The 19,408-nt window shown below is 47.8% G+C and overlaps 1 protein-coding gene across 1 annotated transcript in view; it reads right to left on the reverse strand.

The window, feature by feature from the left end:
• LOC125946144 (uncharacterized) overlaps nucleotides 1-9,776 on the reverse strand; it is a 140,490-nt gene extending 130,714 nt beyond the window's left edge. The window contains 2 exon segments of the mRNA XM_049668641.1: nucleotides 7,312-7,865; nucleotides 7,867-9,776. Of these exon segments, the coding sequence (XP_049524598.1) occupies nucleotides 7,312-7,865; nucleotides 7,867-9,735 (2,423 nt within the window). The 5' untranslated portion in view covers nucleotides 9,736-9,776.
• Between the last annotated feature and the right edge of the window lie 9,632 nt (nucleotides 9,777-19,408).

Consider the following 19,408-nt stretch of genomic DNA (forward strand, 5'->3'; position numbering starts at 1 on the left):
ATACATAAATAAATAAATCCGTGTTAAGAACATCAACAAGTATTATTGTGTGCTCTTTCTACTGTGGTAGATGTCTTTTAAATAAATTAAAATGTTAAAGCACCTGTATCTATTGAAAAAAATAAAATTTTCAGAAGACTTGTAAAGTGTCGGTGCCAGTTTCGTGTTGTTTGCCGGAATGCTTGTCATTTTGCGTTATTTTCCCAAACATGAATTTGCACCAACTCACCCAAGTTTCCCTTTTAGCACCCTTCTAGAGTTATAAAGGTTTGTGAGTGTGGGGTAGGGGTCATGTTAGGTTGCGTACTACTAAAAGGTGACACATGATGGAAAATTTTGAGAAACACTGGTCTATACAGTAAGCGCTGGCTCTACGCACACTCCACATTTGAGCAGACCCAGCGTACAGTTCAATGAGCCAAGGATATCACTGTGAAAAGCCACGTAACTATTTTCAATAAAACATAACGCGCGGCACCGAATTGCCGCAAAGGCGTCATCTGCTTGCGTAGAATTTCAGTGACAATGATCCTGGGCTGGACCTGTTGTCGAACTAGTCAAGAATCCTAGCCTGCAAAAAGTTCCGGTTAGGGTTCGCTCCAAAGTGGCGGAAAGAATACTGGTTTGGTTCGGTTCAGTTCCGGTTCATCTCCGGTTTGTGGTTCAGTTCCGACTTCTTTCGACGCCGTGGTTCTATGTGGCTATCCAATTCGTGAACCCACCCCACCACTCACGTAAATTATTTCGTTCATTGATTTCCAAGAAGCAATGGTGCAGTATTATAGCCTTTTCCTTTGCTTCAATCAATTTCCGAGATGGCTGCCGACTTCTTAACCACAGTAGAAGACCTAAATTCCTCGACGTGGAAGAAATCATGAATTATACCTTCCTTCAATGCAACAATTCCAAGCTCGCGCTGTACCGAGCGCCGCTTCTTGGTGTAAGGTTTATTGCAAGGGTTCTTTAAGCGTCATCAAAATCCGGGTGTGGTGGTCACGTGTCATTACTTATGTATGAGTCGGTGCAGTCGCCCAAGCCGCATGATGAACATTTAGTCGAAAGACCAAATAGGCAAAAAAAGCGAGATAGGTTAGGCACATTTTAAGGGAAGCGACTCTTGTGGACCGAGCTTAATTATATAATTTTATAGCGTAAGCTGGTATGGGCTCTTTCCAATAGCCGTTTCGGTTCGCGATGGTGTCCGCCGCCGCCGCCGCCGACGGCGTCCGGCGATCGTAACCACTATCGCTGGAAATGCGAAAAAAGTACCCGGTTCCCACCGGGAAGTGTAGCCATACCTCTACCACTGAGCCACGCAAGCGCTTGCTATCGGTCACCAGAAAAATGCGCTTTAAACAGAGCGCTGACGATCCAAACCTCCGCTAGTATGGTGGCGCCATCTGGTTAAGGCGCCTGCAAACGCAGCATGCGCATGCGCAGACGACGAGATGCGATTCAGACGAGGCGCGCTATAAAAAAAAAACGCAATCCCCAGTCTCCACCTGTATGGTGGCGCCATCTAGTTAAGGTGCCTGCAAACGTCACAGGCCTGCGCGGCCACGTATCATTGGGCTCAGCAGACTGCTGTGCAGAGAGAATTACAAGCCGCAGCTCGCCGTCGACGCCGGGCTGGAAGTTCTGATCGTTCTCGTCAAAACGAGGTGATGAGGGCCTTTTGTTGTGCCTCCTGAGCCAATTTGTATGAAATTCTCTCAAATAAAAGAGAAAGAAAGAAAGAAAGAGACTTTGTCGCGAAGACCCTGGTGTGCGTGGTGCCGAAATTAGAGCTACTCTTGAGCCGCTCCACCAGTTTACGCTGTGACTGTGCTGCGTGTGCCGCGCAGACCTGTGACTTTTTTGAATGTGGAGAAGCTCAGAATGGAACATCAAGCGGCATCTAAGGCGGTCCGCCTGCACCTCTTCGCTGCGCGGTCATTTTCTGGTTCGCATTCACGGAACCATGCTGAGTGAGGCGTGCGTCATAGGTTCTCAGACAACACGGGATCAACACGTATGATTTTTTTAAATGTATAAAAGAGCTGTAAACAAATCTACTTCATGAAGTTTCACACCGAATGGCCCAAATTTTGAACTTGGAACATCGAAATAGGTCATAATTAGTAATTCTTGCGTCTTCAAAAATTCCGGCACCATGCTGCCGTTTCTAGATCGCCAGCTATGCAATAGAGCAAAAAAGATGAGGTGAAATATTTCTGTGAGTATTCCATCAAAGTTCCTCGAAATCATCAACACTGTAAAAAAATAAGTAAAATACCTCATGGAAGGCCTACATGCCAATGTATTACGTGTTCATTGCACTAAATATAAAAAAGCGCTGAGTTGTAAATGAACATGCATTGTCATTTTGCTAAATTAAACAGCAGGTGTGCTACGAGGAGCAGGAACATGCGACGTTGTGGCACACACTCGAGCTCACTCGGTCATGGCTCACGGGGCAACATCGGGCCGTAAAATGATCAGTACTATAGAATACGATCGAGCGAACTGAAGCGAGTGCTCAAACATGGAGAAGTGCAGCTAATTCGGAAGCACTATTTTTGTTATGCCTCACGACAACGTGCCCTTCGTGAAAAATGAAACCGAAGCTAGTTTGGAGGGAAGACACCAACGCAAATAATTTAGGGTGCTCTGTGGCTAGCCAGTATTACTGACATTAGCATTCTTTCAGAGGTTAACACCCCTGTGGTAGTTTCTGAGAGAGGAGGCTCCAAGAGAAATAATATTCAGAATGGAAAATTTAAACCAAGTTGTCTAAACCTTGATTATAAAAGCCTTTAATGAAGAAAGATGCCTTAAAGAAGAAAAACGGCAGCAGAATTAGAAAAAAAAAACTATCTATACTGTCACCTGCTCCGCAAATATAGCACAGAGGAGAGGGTGCTAGACCAGCCCTGTGAATATCAAAGTTTAAAACCGGTATCCGACAACGTAATCGGGTTAAATTTACTTCAGTTTTCTGGTGTGAAAATTATTTTTGTCCCAAGGGAATATGAGTCGTCGATATTCTCAAAAATTAGCTACACCTTGGTTCAAAAAAAGTTGAATAATTCTATATATCCTGAATCTATCAGTAGTTAGGCAAACTGATGTTGAAAATAATAATAGTACAGGGCAATTGAGGGCGCTCTCGTGAGGCTGTCAGCCGCTTCGTTCATCAATAATCCTTTATGTCAAGGCACCCAAAGCAATCTAATTTAATTTATGTGGGCAGGCACTAGAAAATGAAATGCACCGTAAAGGTTAGTTCCATTTTTTGCTGTGACTGATCCACGTAAAGATAACGAATCACTTATTATGACTACCGTCGATATTGACGAATTTAGTTTCCCAAGGCTAGCACTAAGCCTGGAAATTCAGCCATTCAGCGAGAAATATGGATAAGAAGTCCATAATCCTGATTCAGAGACCAGTCTAGAGCAGGAGCGAAAATACAAATTCCAGATTTTTCTTCATACTTTGAGGAATCTGCCGCAATGCCCGTATTTATAACTGAAATCAATAAATGATCTTGTAATAGTGCATTTAATATATTATGAGAGAGAAGTTTTGCGTTGCTTGGGTAGATGTCATCATAGGGGATTTTTAGACTAGCTCTCTCGCGCATCACAAATAGGTGGCACCTCCCAGATACGTATATTTAAGGCATAGATCAATGTTTGTAGAAAGACCACCTGTGGTGCTGAAAACCGAGGCCACTATACTGCGACGAATAATGCAGGCGGAGAAATTAATACATTTTACAATTACTAACAGGGGATTCATACATATTTGGTAATGTTCGTACCGTCAGTAAACGAACTCAGCACGATATTGAGGGCAACTTTACTTCTTGGTGTAGTACGTTATTGGCAACAAGTTTCGGTAATCCGCCGCCTGAGCAGGACAAGGGGCATAATTTATAAGCTGGCGCACCAGAAAATTATAAACATCTGAGTTCTGCAATGTTACATACAATACTGATATACAACACTTACGTGTGGTATATCATTAGAAGTGGGTCTCTCCGCCTCCCCGACCGATTGTTGCATAGCTTACGTAGCATGCCAACTGCTCTCACTCCTTTTTAACTATATGAACAATATGACCAAGGCCGCTGAGGGAACCGTCATAGACTCAACCCAAATATTTCACCGACTCCACTTGAAGTATATTCGTGAGCCGGACGCATAGCGATACGTTTACGCGGTTATTAAGTAGAAAACCCCATATCAAGCGCTTTATAAAGTTAAGTTGAAGGCAAGTATTGTTTGACCAAGTTTCTATGGTGTAGAGGTAATTCTGTAGTCGATAACAGAGGGACTGAATACCACTCTCTAACGTGAAGAAGGCAATATCATCTGCCTGTACATGTTTGTACATCTTTAAGAGGAGGGATGGAACTCATCAGAATGTTAAATAATAATAACAATGTGGCAGCTCCTTGACGAATACGATTGATTTTGTATAATGGAAGGAAAGCCTTATAGAGAGCAGTAAATTCCCTCCTACTAAGAAATCACAAATCTTGTTACAAGATAATTTAGAAACTGTATATTTCGTATTATATCCAATAAAATTATGTATTCTCACTACCTTAGGCTTTCGAAATGTCTCGTGTCGCAATAGCAGCTATCTGACTATATCGCCGTGCTAATTATATTCCACTTTCTAAGTCCACGTGAGCATGCCGGATTGAACACGATGGTCGGACTCCAATTTGGCAGACACTAAGCAAGTCTTTGTTCTCTACAAATTTAATCATACTGATGTATAGGGTTCTTTCAATTATATTAAAAATTTGAGGTTAGCGTGATTGTTGTAATGTTATTTACTGTATATACTTCCCCATGGTTTTAAGAATCGGGATTATTTTAGCAATTGTCCACGCAGACGGAATCCATGAAAACCTATTTTAGTGATTTAGTGCAGTTAAAAGGTCATCGGAGCTTCTTTAAATAAAGTTTGGTCATAGCAGAGGTCATCCCATCTGCGCCAGGAGCTGAATCTGGCAGTCGCTCTACGGGTTCAGCCTATTCTACCAATTCTGTAAAATTATGTGATGCACTTCGTAAACTAGAACAATTTGGCAATACAGAAGAAAATGTAATTTCTAATCCCTTCACGATTTCTTCTAATTATCGGTTCATTTCATAACTACTTGACTATAGTCAATATTAGTTGGGCGCAGAAGACTGTGGAGAAAACTGAACAACGCACGCAGATTTGTATTCTTAGATAGAGAATCAAAATGCTTCCTGTCGTATTCGTATTGTGCTTTTCAAACTATACGTTTAAATTGTCCCTTGTCTTCTTCCTCCTCTTCCCTCTCGTGCTGTGCAAGCCAGCGCCTTACCGTACAGTTCTGCCTCTTGAACTTCGATCATCACAATAGATAGACAGATAGATAGATAAGGTCAAAACTCCTAAAGTACGCAAAGAATGGTATTCGCATTAAAATTACAACTCACCTCAAGATGACTGTCAGTCCGAATGCGATTCCAGGTATGTAGCAACAGACCGTATTTCTGAAGTCCCATTTATTTAACATTTGTAGTGGTAATACTGATATTTCCGTGGCTTCGGCCATGAGCGACATACTTTGATATCGTTCCACAGGGCCGCTCGCGTGCCAGCGTTGCCCGTATGGCGGATTAAGGACGACTGTATGACTCCGATGCGGTGATGACGATGAAATGAAGAAAAAGCAATGATGTCGACTGAACTACAAGGGCGGTATGACGATGGCAGCATGAAGACAATGAGGTGACGATATTGAAATGATTATGATGATATAACGACGACAGCATGACGATGGCATGAGGATAACGGGATGACGACAAGTGTATGACGAGAATGGAGTGACGACGACGATATGACGACTTGTTTTCCTGTGCTCTTCAAAAGCCCAGCTTCAGTTTCCGGAGAAAAAGGAAAGATTGTCTGTCGTTCAGCACGGCATAAGAGAAGGGCTGTTCCTGCGATTTGTTAATATGACATCACCTCGTCGCCAGCTACAAACATTCTATTGTCAGTTGCCCCGTAATAGCGCTAATCAAATATACTGACTATTGTTTTAACTAATTACCGAGTAAACTTGATCACCTATCCTGTTTTCTGATATTGCTCATTCCCGAAAATCAGGTTTTGAAGAATTCACAATTTCGTCCTGAGCGCTTAGCTTTCAGGAATTTTTGTAAGTCTTCGCAGAAACAGCCGTTATAATGGGAATGATCAAGTATTGCCCGCTGCCTTTATAAGACTGTCGTCCAATGCTTCGAGGTGGTCTTTATGGTGCACGCTCTAGTTCTCCTCCGGTAACCACTACAGCATATGCGATCAAAATTTGCGTAGGTAAATGAGTCTCCGAGTCTTTTCGTCTAGGCGGACAGTTCAGGCGAAGGTGGGACCCATGCTCTGTTGAGCTGGGTAAACGAAAGGACGTCTCACGAACGTGCCCGCGCTCTCATCTATAATGTAAATGAGGAACCTACACCGACTCTCTTGCCGAAACTTGGAAGGCAGTTTCGAGAGAGGGGAGAATCCGGGAATTGTTCAACGTAAACCCAGGCACAGCATTACGAATGCGAGACGGCCTTCCGTCTTAGCAGTTGTCTCAATACGTTGGCGAGTGGTTCTCGTTATAATAATGAAAAATAGAGTTTGTGTGAAACAGTCGTCGTGGCGTGGTAATTGTGGTATGTGACCATCATCGTAAGCAGTGTTGAGTTAAACAATGCACGTTATTTGTACGTGACTTAACAGTTAAAATTATGTATTGTCAACCTCTCATGGCTGTGTGGTGAGCATGTTTGTATTAAAAGTTGGATAACATTTTTAGCGCCAGCGGTTGAGGGCAGAAGGAAAACGCTGACAATAGTGTAGTAGCGTGCGGCAGCCGAGTGACGAGCAGCCGTACTCAAAGAAACAGCAGTGGCAGGTGCAGAACAAGGTGTATGCGTTTATTGGTTTGACGCACTTTTATAAGCAGCGGTTGCTTATCCGCTGGCGATATCAGTGCACGTGATGCCGCAGTTGCGCGTCAGCGCTTGACGTTATCACAAATAGAATGCGCTAACTTATTTAGTTCCTTAAAAAAGTGGTTGCAGTTTCACCTGAAAGGCGAAGCATCAATTGCGATAGCAAATTTGTAGAGAGCTATACGGAGTAAATGATAGTAGCTTTATCAGCTGTATAAACGTGGACATGCAGCAGCACCGGCAACACGCAGAACTAATGTCGACGCCGTCGGCGTTTTGCCCGCGTTCGCACCAAATGCGTGCGGCGTTGGTGGTGGTGAATTCTTTATTTCGCCCATAAAGATGGTCTGCTGGCTCGGAGCTACGCAGGAGGGACTCCCACGACTCTGGGGTGTTTGTTTTGTCTGTGTTGTCGTGCGTACAAGTCCACGCCATGTGTATGAGAGTGGCCGGAGCTGAGCAGTGTTTGCACCGAGGCGTTATTTGTTGCGGAAAGATTTTACTGTATAAGAGGGGGTGTGGGAAGCTACCTGTTTGTAGTTTGCGCCATTGGACGGCCTCGCGCCTTGTTAGATCACGGTGTGCGGGAGGATATATGCATCTCCCGAGTCGGTAGTACTGGAGGATGTCCGTGTAAGTGGTGAGTAGAGAATCGCGCGAGATAGTGGTGTCAGGGGAATCGGGGCGGTGGATCCTACACTCGGCTCGGCAGCTAAGATCTCGAGCAAGTGTATGCACCTGGACGTTTCCCCTGAGCGATTCATGGGCTGGAGCCCACAGGAGTAAGCGGGATGTGGAGGAGGGGGGAGTAGAATGCAGAATGTGTGATGCCGGGCGAGAGATACGGCCGGCATCGTAGTTGCGGATCGCCTGTTGAGAATCACTTAGTGACGACTTTGGTAATAGGATCAGCTAGCGCAAGCGCAATGGCAACCTCCTCTGCTGCGGTGACTGTTTCTGCGTTGCGAATGCTGCAGGCTGTGTACCAGCTACGGTGCGGGGCGAGGGCTGCCGCCACCATCGCTGGTTTCGAGGGGTGGTAAGAGGCGTCCGTATACGTGACATCTGGACGTCCACTGAAGCGTTTCTCGAACTGTCGTGCACGATCGGCCCGTCTCTCGGCGTGGTGTTCCGGATGCATCCGTTTGGGAATGGGAGGTATTCGGAGATTTTGACGATATTCCTGTGTAAGGTCAATATAATTGGGGGCCGCCCTCGTTGGTGAGATCCCAACTTGCTGCAGTACCGCGCGGCCAGCGTGTGTGAGTGACAACCGCTCGTATTGGGCGGTGAGGGTAGCTTCGATCAGTTCGCTCACGGTGTTGGAGATGCCGAGAGCCATAAGCTTGTGAGTAGCTGTTGACATGGGAAGACCCAGGGCCGTCTTGTATGCTTTTCGAAGTGACGCCTCTAGCCGTTCGCTTTCGGCGCGGATGAGACGTAAGTAAGGTGCGGAGTAGGTGATGCGGGAGCAGATGAAGGCTTGGACGAGGCGCAGGAGGTTGCACTCTCGCATACCTCGGTGCTTGTTGGAGACTCGCTTGAGAAGACGTCCGATCTGTAGCACCGACTGGTCGATGCGTTGGAGCGATATATTGTTGCTGCCGTTTGCCTGTAGGTGTAGGCCCAGAATCCTGATGTGATCTGTACGAGGGATGGGGTTTCCTTGCACCTGGAGGTTGATCTCAGGAAGTATTTTTTGTGGGCGTCGTCCTGGGGACGGGATGATTATATACTCTGACTTAGTCGCCGAGCAGCTGAGGCCAACTGTATCCAGATAGCCTCCGACCCGATCGATGGCGGTCTGGAGAGTCTCTTCGATCTCGCCGTCACTGCCGTGTGTGATCCAAAGAGTAAGATCGTCAGCATAAACGCTGTGGTGTAGGTGGGGAATGTCAGCCAGAAGCTTGGGCAGGCCTATCAGTGCAACGTTGAAAAGCAGCGGCGAGAGCACTGAGCCTTGCGGCGTGCCGCGGTTGCCAGGAGAGATGATGGAGGGATGTCCCGTGCCGACGCTGAGTTGTATCTTGCGGTCGGTCAGGAAGTCTCGGACGTATGCATACGTGCGATGTCCGACGCCGAGAGTCTGGAGTTGTTGAAGAATCGCTTCATGGAGGATATTGTCGAAGGCCTTGGCAACATCGAGGCCGACGATGACTTTCGTGTCTAGTGTGCGACGCATGACTACCTGGTGATGGAGAAGAAGCATTATGTCGGGGGCTGCTAAGTGAGGACGGAAACCGAACATCGTGTCTGGTAGGAGGTGGTTGTCTTCGAGGTAGCGAAGAAGTCTGGACTGGATAACGTGTTCCATTAACTTCCCAACACAGGACGTGATAGAGATGGGACGGAGGTTGGCCAAGGTGGGTGGTTTTCCCGGCTTGGGGATGAAGACTAGCTTGGCGCACTTCCATTCCTGCGGGATGGTACCGCTCGCCCAACACTCTTGAAGGTAGTCGGTGAGGGCGTGAATAGAGGCGTCATCTAGATTCCTAAGCATCGTGTTAGAAATGCGGTCGGGGCCGGCCGCAGAATTGGTCTTGAGGCGATTGAGTTCTGCACGGACCTCCGCTAAAGAGATCGGGGCGTCTAGGCCAGGGTTGGCCGAGCCCTGATAGGGGGGAAGGGTGGTTGCCGGTTCGGGGCGGATGTAGGTGTTAATGAGCTCTTGTTTGAGCTCATCTGGTGTCCCAGGATACTGATGGAAGATTCGCTCAAGCTGTTGGCGTGCTCGGAGATCGCCTCCGGCCGGGTTCATTAGATGTCGGAGCAGGTTCCACGTGTTACGAGCGTTCGGAGTCTTGTTCATCTGGTCACAAATGTTGTGCCAACTCTGGCGGGTGAGTTCTATTGCATAGTTCTCAATGTTCGTGTGGACGCGCGCCAGCCGACGGCGGATATCGCGGTCCCATTTTCGAGTGGCGAGAAGAGCTTCGAGCGACTTCTTGCGCTCCCAGAGATGGGCGTAGTAACGGTCGCAGTGTGGGACTGTGTTCTCAACCTCGACGGTTTGCGTGGCGTCAGTCACTTGTTTGACGATTTCGGCTGTCCATGCTTTGATGTCGGTAATAACGGGAGGCGTGGCCTGCTCTTTTCTGTGCGTGCGAAAGGAGTCCCAGTCAATCACCTGAGTCGGCCGCATACGTTGCCTCGTGGGCTCTTGTATCACGATCTCGAGAATGAAGTGATCGCTTCCAAAATTTTCGTGAGTGTGACACCAAGTAGCTTTGACTCCAGAGCTGGTAAAGGCGAGATCCGGCGTTGTATCTCGGTGTAGGCCCGAACCGAGTCTAGTGGGGTAGGAGACGTCTGTGATGAGGGTGAGCTGGTGCGTATTCCAGTCATTCCAGAGGCGTCTGCCTTTGGCCGAGTCGTAGTGGTAGCCCCAAGCGCGGTGATGCGCGTTGAAGTCACCGATGATGAGGAGAGGCCGCCCTTGCGCTAGCTGCCGGGCTTTGAGGAAAAGGGGCCCGAAAACGTCTTTATGGGCCCGGGGAGGGCTGTAAACATTTAGCACAAACAGACTAGTGCGACGTTTGCGCGAGGGTCGAGGTAATATTTCTAAGAATACGTGTTCGGGAAAAGTAGGATCCAAATTGTGTTGGAGGACAGTGAGATTACGTTTGACGAGAGTGGCTACTTGAGGCTTTACTCGTTCCGATAGGTATGTACTGAAACCGGCAAGTTGCGTGTTCTTGCCACCTTCTTGAAGGGCTATCAATTCGGGGCGATCACTCGCGGTGAGGAACTGTTGGAGGACCGGACGCTTACGTGCGAACCCACGACAGTTCCACTGCCAGACGGTGGTGTTACCCGAGCTGACCGCCATGACTGACCTGGGAAAGTTCTGGGGTTGGAGGGAGTGGCGGCGCCGAGTCCGCGAGTTCAGCGACCGCTACGGGTTTTCCCTGGGCTTCTATAGTTTTACTCAGGGTCTCAATTTGTTGGGCGATCTGTGAGCCGATTGTGTGGAGTGACCGTTCGATGTGTGCTTCTAGAGCTCTGGTGTGAGTTTGACTGAGTTCATATTTTTGCTCGAGTCTGTCGAGACGTGCCTGCCAATCCTCCGCCGGTGGGTCGTTGTCGGCCGGGGCTTTGCGTTTGTGTGTGGCTCTGCTGGAGGGTGTGATCTCCATAGGTACCGCCGTAGGTGGGACCTGCGGAGCGGGCGGAGACGGGGTGTGTGAAGCGGTTCACTTTTCGAGAGCGTCTACTCGGAGTATGAGTTGTTGGATGACTGCTGTCAGTTCTACAATCGCTTTGTGTGTGTCTGGAGTACTGGGAGTACCTTCCTGCGTACTCACTGGTAGTTGATGTTCTTGTTGGATGGGCGGAGATGGCGGTGGCCCAGGTGGCTGCCGCGGAGGAGGAGAAGAGGCTCGGGGCTGCTGGATGACTGCTGGTGGCCCGTGTCGGCTCCGGGAGGGAGTCCGGGACCGCCCCCGGTGAGTGGTAGACTCGAGCGATGGAAAGGAGCTCGAGCGGTCTCGGGGCTGCCGCTGCCGGCTGCCGGAGCGATGGCGGTCCCATAGGCTGGTGTGCTGAAGCGTGACTTGCTTTGCAGGCTCTTGGGCCTTGAGTATGTTCGCCTCGGCTTGTCGGTAATTCTCCCACTGCCGGCGCTTGACCGTGTAGGGGATCCTGTAGATTTCCTTGCAGCGACTATCGCCCGTGAAATGTTCCTCCCCACACAGGCGACAGGTTGGTTTGCACGTGTGGTCGTTTGGCGGATTTGATAGCCCGCAGCCTCTGCATTTGGTCGTTGGGCTAGCGCAGACGTCGGCTCGATGACCGAGCTCGCCACAGTGATAACACACTTCGTACTTTTTCTTGAATAAGTTACATCTGTGTCGACTGTTGCAAAAGTAGACCCAGGTCGGCACTTGGGGCTGAGCGAACGTGATGAGTACTGCAGTGGTGTTCCCGAGCCGCCGAAAGTCCACTATGGCTGGGTTGAGGTCATCTTGCAATTCTGCTTGAATTGCATCTCGGTCCAATCGAAGATCGACGCCGTGAATTACACCGCGGCCCGAGCTATCGTCTGGAGCACAGTAGACGGAGACCTCATACTCCTTGTTGTCGATGGTGATCGCTTTGAGTCGTAGGACCTGTTCAGCTCTTTGGACGTCTGGGGTGCACTACGCGAAGGTGTTCTGAATCAGGTTAGCTTGTATTAGGTCTTGGTGACGCACGGCGTCCCTGGTGAAGCGAGCAGGCATGCAGATCGCTTCGAGTAGTTGGTAGGTCGAGATCTTGGAGAGTAGCAGTCTGCCGCGTGGGCGCACTATCAGCTTGAGGGCGTTGCTGGGTAAGCGAGGCTGGTTCGAAGCTACAGATTTCTTGGCTAGTAAGCGTCCTCGCTGCCGAGGCGTTGGTTCAGATGCCTTCTTCCTCGCAGGTGCACCCGAGGCCTGGCCTTTGTTGTTTTGCGGCGGTATCCGGTCCCGCTTTGTCTCCGAGTAAATCGGGTACGGCTTGCCCTGGTGTTGTTCGCGCTACCCGTAGCTTGTTAACTTTAGTCAACCAATCACTGGCTGCTAATTCCTCCCGAGAAATTGGAATGCCCTTTACTGCGACCTTCATGGTGAACTACGGCGTGCGGACTCGGCCGACGACGCGGCGCAGCTGGAGAACGCACAGCTGCGTCGCGGAGCTCCGTACTCTTCGGCCCGACGCGGTAGGCCTAGCGAAGCATCCGGCGTCGTCGCAGGAGAATGTTGGCCTTAAAAAGGTCACTGGTCGTCACACGTACTTCTCGTTGGTGTCTATAGAATCCTCTCGTCGTTAGGAAGCAGGCGACATCGATGAACGTACGCTAGGATCTCACTGTCCAGGGTGAAGCCAAGAAATCGGCGCAGCCCATCAGAGACGCGCCCCGCAACGCGGTCGACGGACGCAATTCTGATGGGCTGCGCCGTGCGGCGTTGCTAACTGGTGCCGGAGCCTCTGATATAAATAGGCACTTGGTGCCGCAACTAAAAGTCACCTCCCTTCCCTCCCCCTCCCCCCCCCCCCCACCGCCTTTAGCGCGTCGGAAGAAGGCGCGTTTGCTCTACATATATGGTGATTGTAAAGGAGGAAAGAGACGCCTACTTCTGCAGCCCTTAAGGAAGCACGGCGCAGAACGCGCGTTTGTTTTCCGCCGTGGGTTCACTCCCCGTGAAAGAGCGCGTCCCTCGCGTCCTCTCACTCGCACATACAGCGTTCGGCGGCGCGCGGCGACGATTTCATCTCCATTGACATCATACGGAACCTCACGGCAACGGCGACGGTGACGCCGACGGCAGAAATCTGCTTTGGAGTGTCCATATAATTGCTATCGCAATAAAACACCGCATATCCACGGGGTGAATGATGATGAGTGGGCGAAGCTCCGGAGGGAATATCGGTAAACCGTGAATCTTCCGTGTAATTCGCCCAGTCTCGCCGCACTAAATCGAACGATTGACTTCCACCAATGACACGCGCCATATGTGACGTCATTCCTATTTTATAACAGCGCCCTTCATTATAATTGCACCATCTCCCGCTTAAGGGGACGCTAGCACAAACGCGTTAGAAACGTGCAGTACTCTCTAGTAAGGGGGAGAGGCCACAGCGTCTTACGCAGCCGTTTACACATGCCGGAACCTGCACCGCGTTTGCCGACGCCATCAGCGCTTATGAATACGGGGGTAAGGCGGAGAGGCCACAGTGTCTTACACCAGCTTCTTACGCGGACCGTAACGCGCTAGCACAAACTCGTTAGAAACGCACAGTCTTTCGTTAATGTTGGGTATTTATTGTCATCGTGGTGCGTGCGTCCATGTGCGCTTCGTGGCGTAGTGGTTAGCGCCGCGCGTTCCGAAGCGAGGGGTCCCTGGTTCGATTCCGCGCTACGGACACAACTTTCGTATTTTTTTTTTCATAAAAGTAGACGTGGCTACCTACTACGACGACGACTACTACTACTACTACTACATACTACAGAGGAGGGACAGACCCACACCCTAACGAGCTTCGCCCCTAAAAACTTACTACACCAAGCGCAGTAGCGTCCCACCTGATCAATATGTCAAGAGGATTTCCAAAAAGGCAGTTTATTTCTTTGTCTAGCAGCTCGATGGGCAGAGTGTTTAAACAGCTTTGAATACTCCGATTTATAGCCTGTACCTCAATAGTCTTGCGCACATCTTTATGTCTGGTCAGAACCACATGATCGCCAAACAAAGGAGCGCTGCCTCAGTCCTTACAGTGAACAGACAGATAACCGTCACGGTATTCCTTCACATTTAAACTATGCTCTCTTAAGCTGTCAGTAAGACATCGTCCGGTTTTTCCTGTGTACTTCATACCACAGGACAGCGACCTTTATGGAGACGGCCATTTTGGAAATATCATTCGAACATATTTATCAGGTGTAGTGCTATTGTGCATGGTTTATATAGTTTTTTTTTCTAGGAATAAATTGTTGAAGTTAGCGCATTGCTTAGTCAACCTCTTCCTTCTGTCCTCTTCTGCTATTGATAAAAATGTAATCCAATAAAACCTCTCAGTTCCCACAGGCCACTTTTTTCCAGCTGTCTGTTGGTATCGAGTAGATGCAGTCGACAAAAGATAAAAATGAAAAGAGCAAAAACTTTTCGCCTGGTTTGACGATAATCGTCTTCGAGGAGCCTGCGGAAGCGATTGTCAGGTGAATATATACTGTCGCATATGCTTTATTCGGAATTGCTATGTTTGAAGGGATATCCCAAGGCAACTACAATGTTTCAGGTACCATTTAAGTTAGGCGATACAAGAGTGGTGAGAAAAAAGCCCAAAATATGTCACGAGAGAAGAGAATGTGGCTGTAGAACGAGCTCCAAAAGATGTTAGATGCACAGATTATTTATCCAGCCCCGCCTACATTCACGTCACCGATCACTATTGCACCTACAAGGAAGATCGAAGCCTCCAACTCTGCGCGGACTACAGGCAAATTAATAAGCAGACAGAACTTTTTTGTCCTTTTTCTACACCACGAATAGACGCTATCACAAACGAGACAGGTGGCTGCGGAGTGTTTTGTCGTATTGATCAATGTAAAGAATTTTGGGAAGTTCCACTTTCTGAAGAATATAAGAAATACTCAGATTTCATAGCGCCCTTTGATATCAATGAGTATAATCGACTCCCGTTTTAATGGAAGAACGCATCCGCTTGGTTCAGAAGATGATGAGCGACGTCTCGCGACCGTTTGTTGGGATTTTTTTGTAACGTGTGTATCGACGATATAATTATTTACTCTCGAAAGGAGAAGGAGCACTCAGAGCATCTCGCTAGTTTACTTCAAGCACTGAGTGATGCGGAGCTCAAATTAATGAATAAAAGAAAAGTTACTTTTTCCGAAGAAAAGTTATGTTTCTGGGTAGAGTGTCCAATGGCCAAAGCAAGACAACAAAGTATGAATCAGTGAAGCAAATCTCAAAAATGCCCAAACCGTATGACCTACGCTCTTTGCCGGTATTTCTCGTCCTTGCAGGGCATTTTCGGTCATTCATTAGAGATTATGCGACGAAGACAAAGTGCCTCACAGAAATGACCAAGAAGAATGTGCCATTTCGGAGGACAGCAGAGCGCGATTCAGTTTATCAAACCTTTTGCGCATGATTTCGTTTCATCCAATTCTGACGCTTCCAGACTTCAAGTTGCTCTTCGAGCTGAACACCGACGCCTCTTACGGCACGGATGCAGTGCCTTACCACAGGGATACAGATGCTCCACGGAGCCGGCAACAAAAGGTCGCGGGGTATTATTCGTAACTCAAGTACACGACTGCGAAGAAAGAAGCTTTGGGAGTCCTAATGGCCGTACGCTATTTTAGACCTTACCTGGATGGCAGGAACTTCAGGCTCTTAACATATCCTTAACCTCACAGATCTAGCCGCCTGAGGCGCCAATATGGGGTTTGGTCCAATAGATTGGACACTAAGTGTAATAAGACAGTACTCCTATGCCAAGGCTTTCATTCTCATAACACCCCGCTGTCCTTTGTATTGGGCAACTGCTGGCGCCATCTGTGCCACATTCATGAAAATACGTCGTTGAAATTCCCGCGAAGACAGTTCTACAATGACGGCATTCAGCGGCGCGGCGTTTTATGGCACCTACCGGGGAAGTAAGTACTGTTTCTCGTATTTCTACCTACTTTCAGGACATACCTATGATTTTATATTAAATTTAATACAACAGCGAAGGCGCAGAATACGAATCTTAAACTGTTCACGCATTTACTTTTATCAACGCTTCCTTTGATTTCGCGTGTCCATTACGTTTTGGACGCTGGGGATCAACCCGGTTATCTTGACCGCGATTTTGCGATGGCCTTTTCACGAACAGCAGACGAGTATTGTTGGTATTTAACGGCTTGTGGACGAAATCACGTTTTTTTTTCTGTATTAGACAGGCCTCACCTGTCTGATGAGACGGTTGACGCGAAATTTGCGATGAATTGTCGAAGAAAACCAGTCGAGCATTGAGCTTTCAATGTCCGATGTCTGTTTCAAGTGTTTTGGTAGTGTCGTCTGCTACACTGGGTGGCGCATCTTTGGTAGCAAACTGACCTTTTTGTGGTTATCCTTCCAGTGATTCCTGTGTTGTTTTATATCGATTAGCGTTCTTAGGATGCTTCGCACTTTCTGGTGTCCATCTACATGTCTGTGCCTCTAACCATTTCCCCAGCAACTTGGGCGACTGAATATGTGATGCTCTTCAAGAGTGTTGCCATTTTAGTGATTTTACCATTCGAGTTGTTAGGGAGTTTTAGTATAGCGGAAAACAGCAAACGCAAGAACTTAGCGTTAGCGTTACCGTGGTGTGCTGCAAACCGCGCACGCGCAGAACGTAAACGTAGCCAGCACTTTTACGTACGTAAGCTATTTCCGGAATACAGCGTTCAACGCTAACGCACGTCAGGAATTCCGTATGTAGGGCAAGATGGCGGCCCCTGTTGAAGCGAGAGCCGTCCACTTCGGATCTATCGCGTCGTCGGCCTGCACTCTTCGGGTCATTGGTTCCCCTCTAATGCTCGTGTTTGCTTTGGACTTGTGTGATGATGCTTCGACAGCGGCGTACAGGTGACAAATGGGCGTTGTTTTCGATATACGTTCTCGATTAGCGGCGGAGTAGGCTTAACGAGAGGGTTTGCTCATGTTTGCTGTATCCGCCTCGAGATGGCGCCCAAGTGTATTTGCGTTAGCGTTAGTGTTTTGCTCCGTTCAGCTATTCTAAAACACTACCTTGTACCGCGCAGTGCAGCCTTTCTTTGCATTAGCGTTGCGTCGCACGCTAACGCTAACGTAAGTGTTTTCCGCTATAGTAAAACTCGCTATTAAAACATTTTCGCACACGAGCTTGAGCGCAATATATGCGGTACGTCATTACATGCGCGCTGGGTGAAAAAAGACCGATAGAATCCCAGTGCTGAATATATTACACATCACGCTGAGCTGAAACTATCAGGGATATTGAAAAAAAATATTTGACAGATTTCATTTTCATAACCCAGCTGACTTATTGTGAAAGTCTAAGAAAAATATGTGCACCCAAATGCATCCATGTTCACAGGAGGCTAGAGTAAAAATCGCGATGTAGGTGAGTGAATTCCAGCGGTATGTGTTCCTGGTCCATCACAGACCTGGGGAATACCTCAAGGATGCAGACGCACTTTCGAGACCTGCGGTAACCCCAGGTCAGAAAAATATCAGCGCAACTCTGCTGTGGGAGGGAAAGAAGAACAGCAGTTCCACGAGTTCGTCGTCTCGGAAACAATAGTGCTTCGAATCTTCAAACTTTATGATGACTCGCCGAACTGTGGCGGGCCCAACGGGTTCTCTGAAACTTATCGCAAGATTCTTCAGCGTTTCCGGTGGAAACACGTGAAAGATGACGTCCAGCGATATGTCCAGTCCTGCCAGGATAGTCAAGTTCCCAAAGCCAAGTACCTTCATAGAACAGACGAGATCATCCTACCTCAACATTCTGACATACCGTTTAGGGTCGTCCAGGTGGATTTTGCAGAGCTCAAGAAAAATGCTATAGGAGTAAGAAAAACCGTATTTCATATTGGTAATTTAGATCAGAGCGCTAGAATAGTGGCTGCACGACTGAGAAGAGAAGACGCAAATAGTGTGATGGCGCTTTTGAGCTGAGAAATGTTTAATACTAAAATAGCCATATAGTAATTTGAGACAATGCACCTGCATTTGTAAACCCGCGCCTGCAACAGGCGGCGAAGCAACGAGGAGTTGTGACGCTGCGCGCCCTTTCATCAGCAGGAAATGGCATAGCTGAAAGAATCATACGAGACTTGCAACACTTTATTTCCATGTACCAAAATTTCAAAATGGATGGAAGTGTAGCTTGGTGGCTCTGTAGCTCATCACAATCGGTCGCACACTGCGAGCATCGGCTGAAGCTTGTATTTCGAAGCACTTGAAAAGCCACCGGTGTTCCGCACAGATCAACTGCTCGGTATTTCTAACCGTTTGCAATCGTGTGAGGCACGGAAAACGACGGAAGCATTGGAGCAAAACCATGAAGATATGAAGAGACATTCCGACCGCCGCCACATCACTCGGATACCCCGTATACAGCTGAACCATTTTTTCTCGTCAGAAAAGATATTCGGGGTACAAAGCAGGCGTACACGGGAACGTATCACGTGATACAAACTGCAGTGGAAAAAGGATGTTCTCAAGTTAGTTGGTTTCGTCAACGGCAACGACGTGCTCGAGTTCAACCATTGGGAACGTTTTTATGTATAATCACACGAGGGGTGAGCCTTCAAAGTTGTGGAGTGTACGTGGATCTTGTGAAGAAGTTAGAGAGGGTCTTAACGTAACTGTTCAGAAATTGCTGAAAAAGAAACAAAAACTGCTGAAGGACTCGCGTGCTATAAATTTATGAAGCGGGCTCGTTGCAAGGATTAGACCGGTACTCGTAGCGTAAAAGAATAAACTACTATATGACTATACTGCAACAACAGTAAATATCAGACTATGAAGAAGACTCCCACATTGACGTGTAGGCTTTCGCCGCAAAACCGAAAAGAAGACTGCCGTTGCCGGTTTTGCTTCTAAAAGTTTGTCGTCCTACTTTTAGTTATTTCTGCTACTCTGTTTAGCCGACAGATAACGGTAACAAGACCTTCGTACTATGTTAGTGAGAAATATTTGGTTAATTTTTAATCGAAAAACCGAATAGCTCATTATCACGTACTAATAGTGTTTGATATTCGATAGGTATTCAAAACTTCGAATATTAACCCAGTGCTAGTTTTACTGTCGCATATGTTCATCCAAAATTACTCCCATATGTACTTCATGCTTTCAGTATTTCTTGCAGCATTCCAAGTGAATAAATAAATCTCGTTTGTTGTAACAAAAAAGGCCGCATAAATACAAATACGG

This window comes from Dermacentor silvarum, chromosome 6 (genome assembly GCF_013339745.2).
Source record: "Dermacentor silvarum isolate Dsil-2018 chromosome 6, BIME_Dsil_1.4, whole genome shotgun sequence".
Classification (NCBI taxonomy): domain Eukaryota; kingdom Metazoa; phylum Arthropoda; class Arachnida; order Ixodida; family Ixodidae; genus Dermacentor; species Dermacentor silvarum.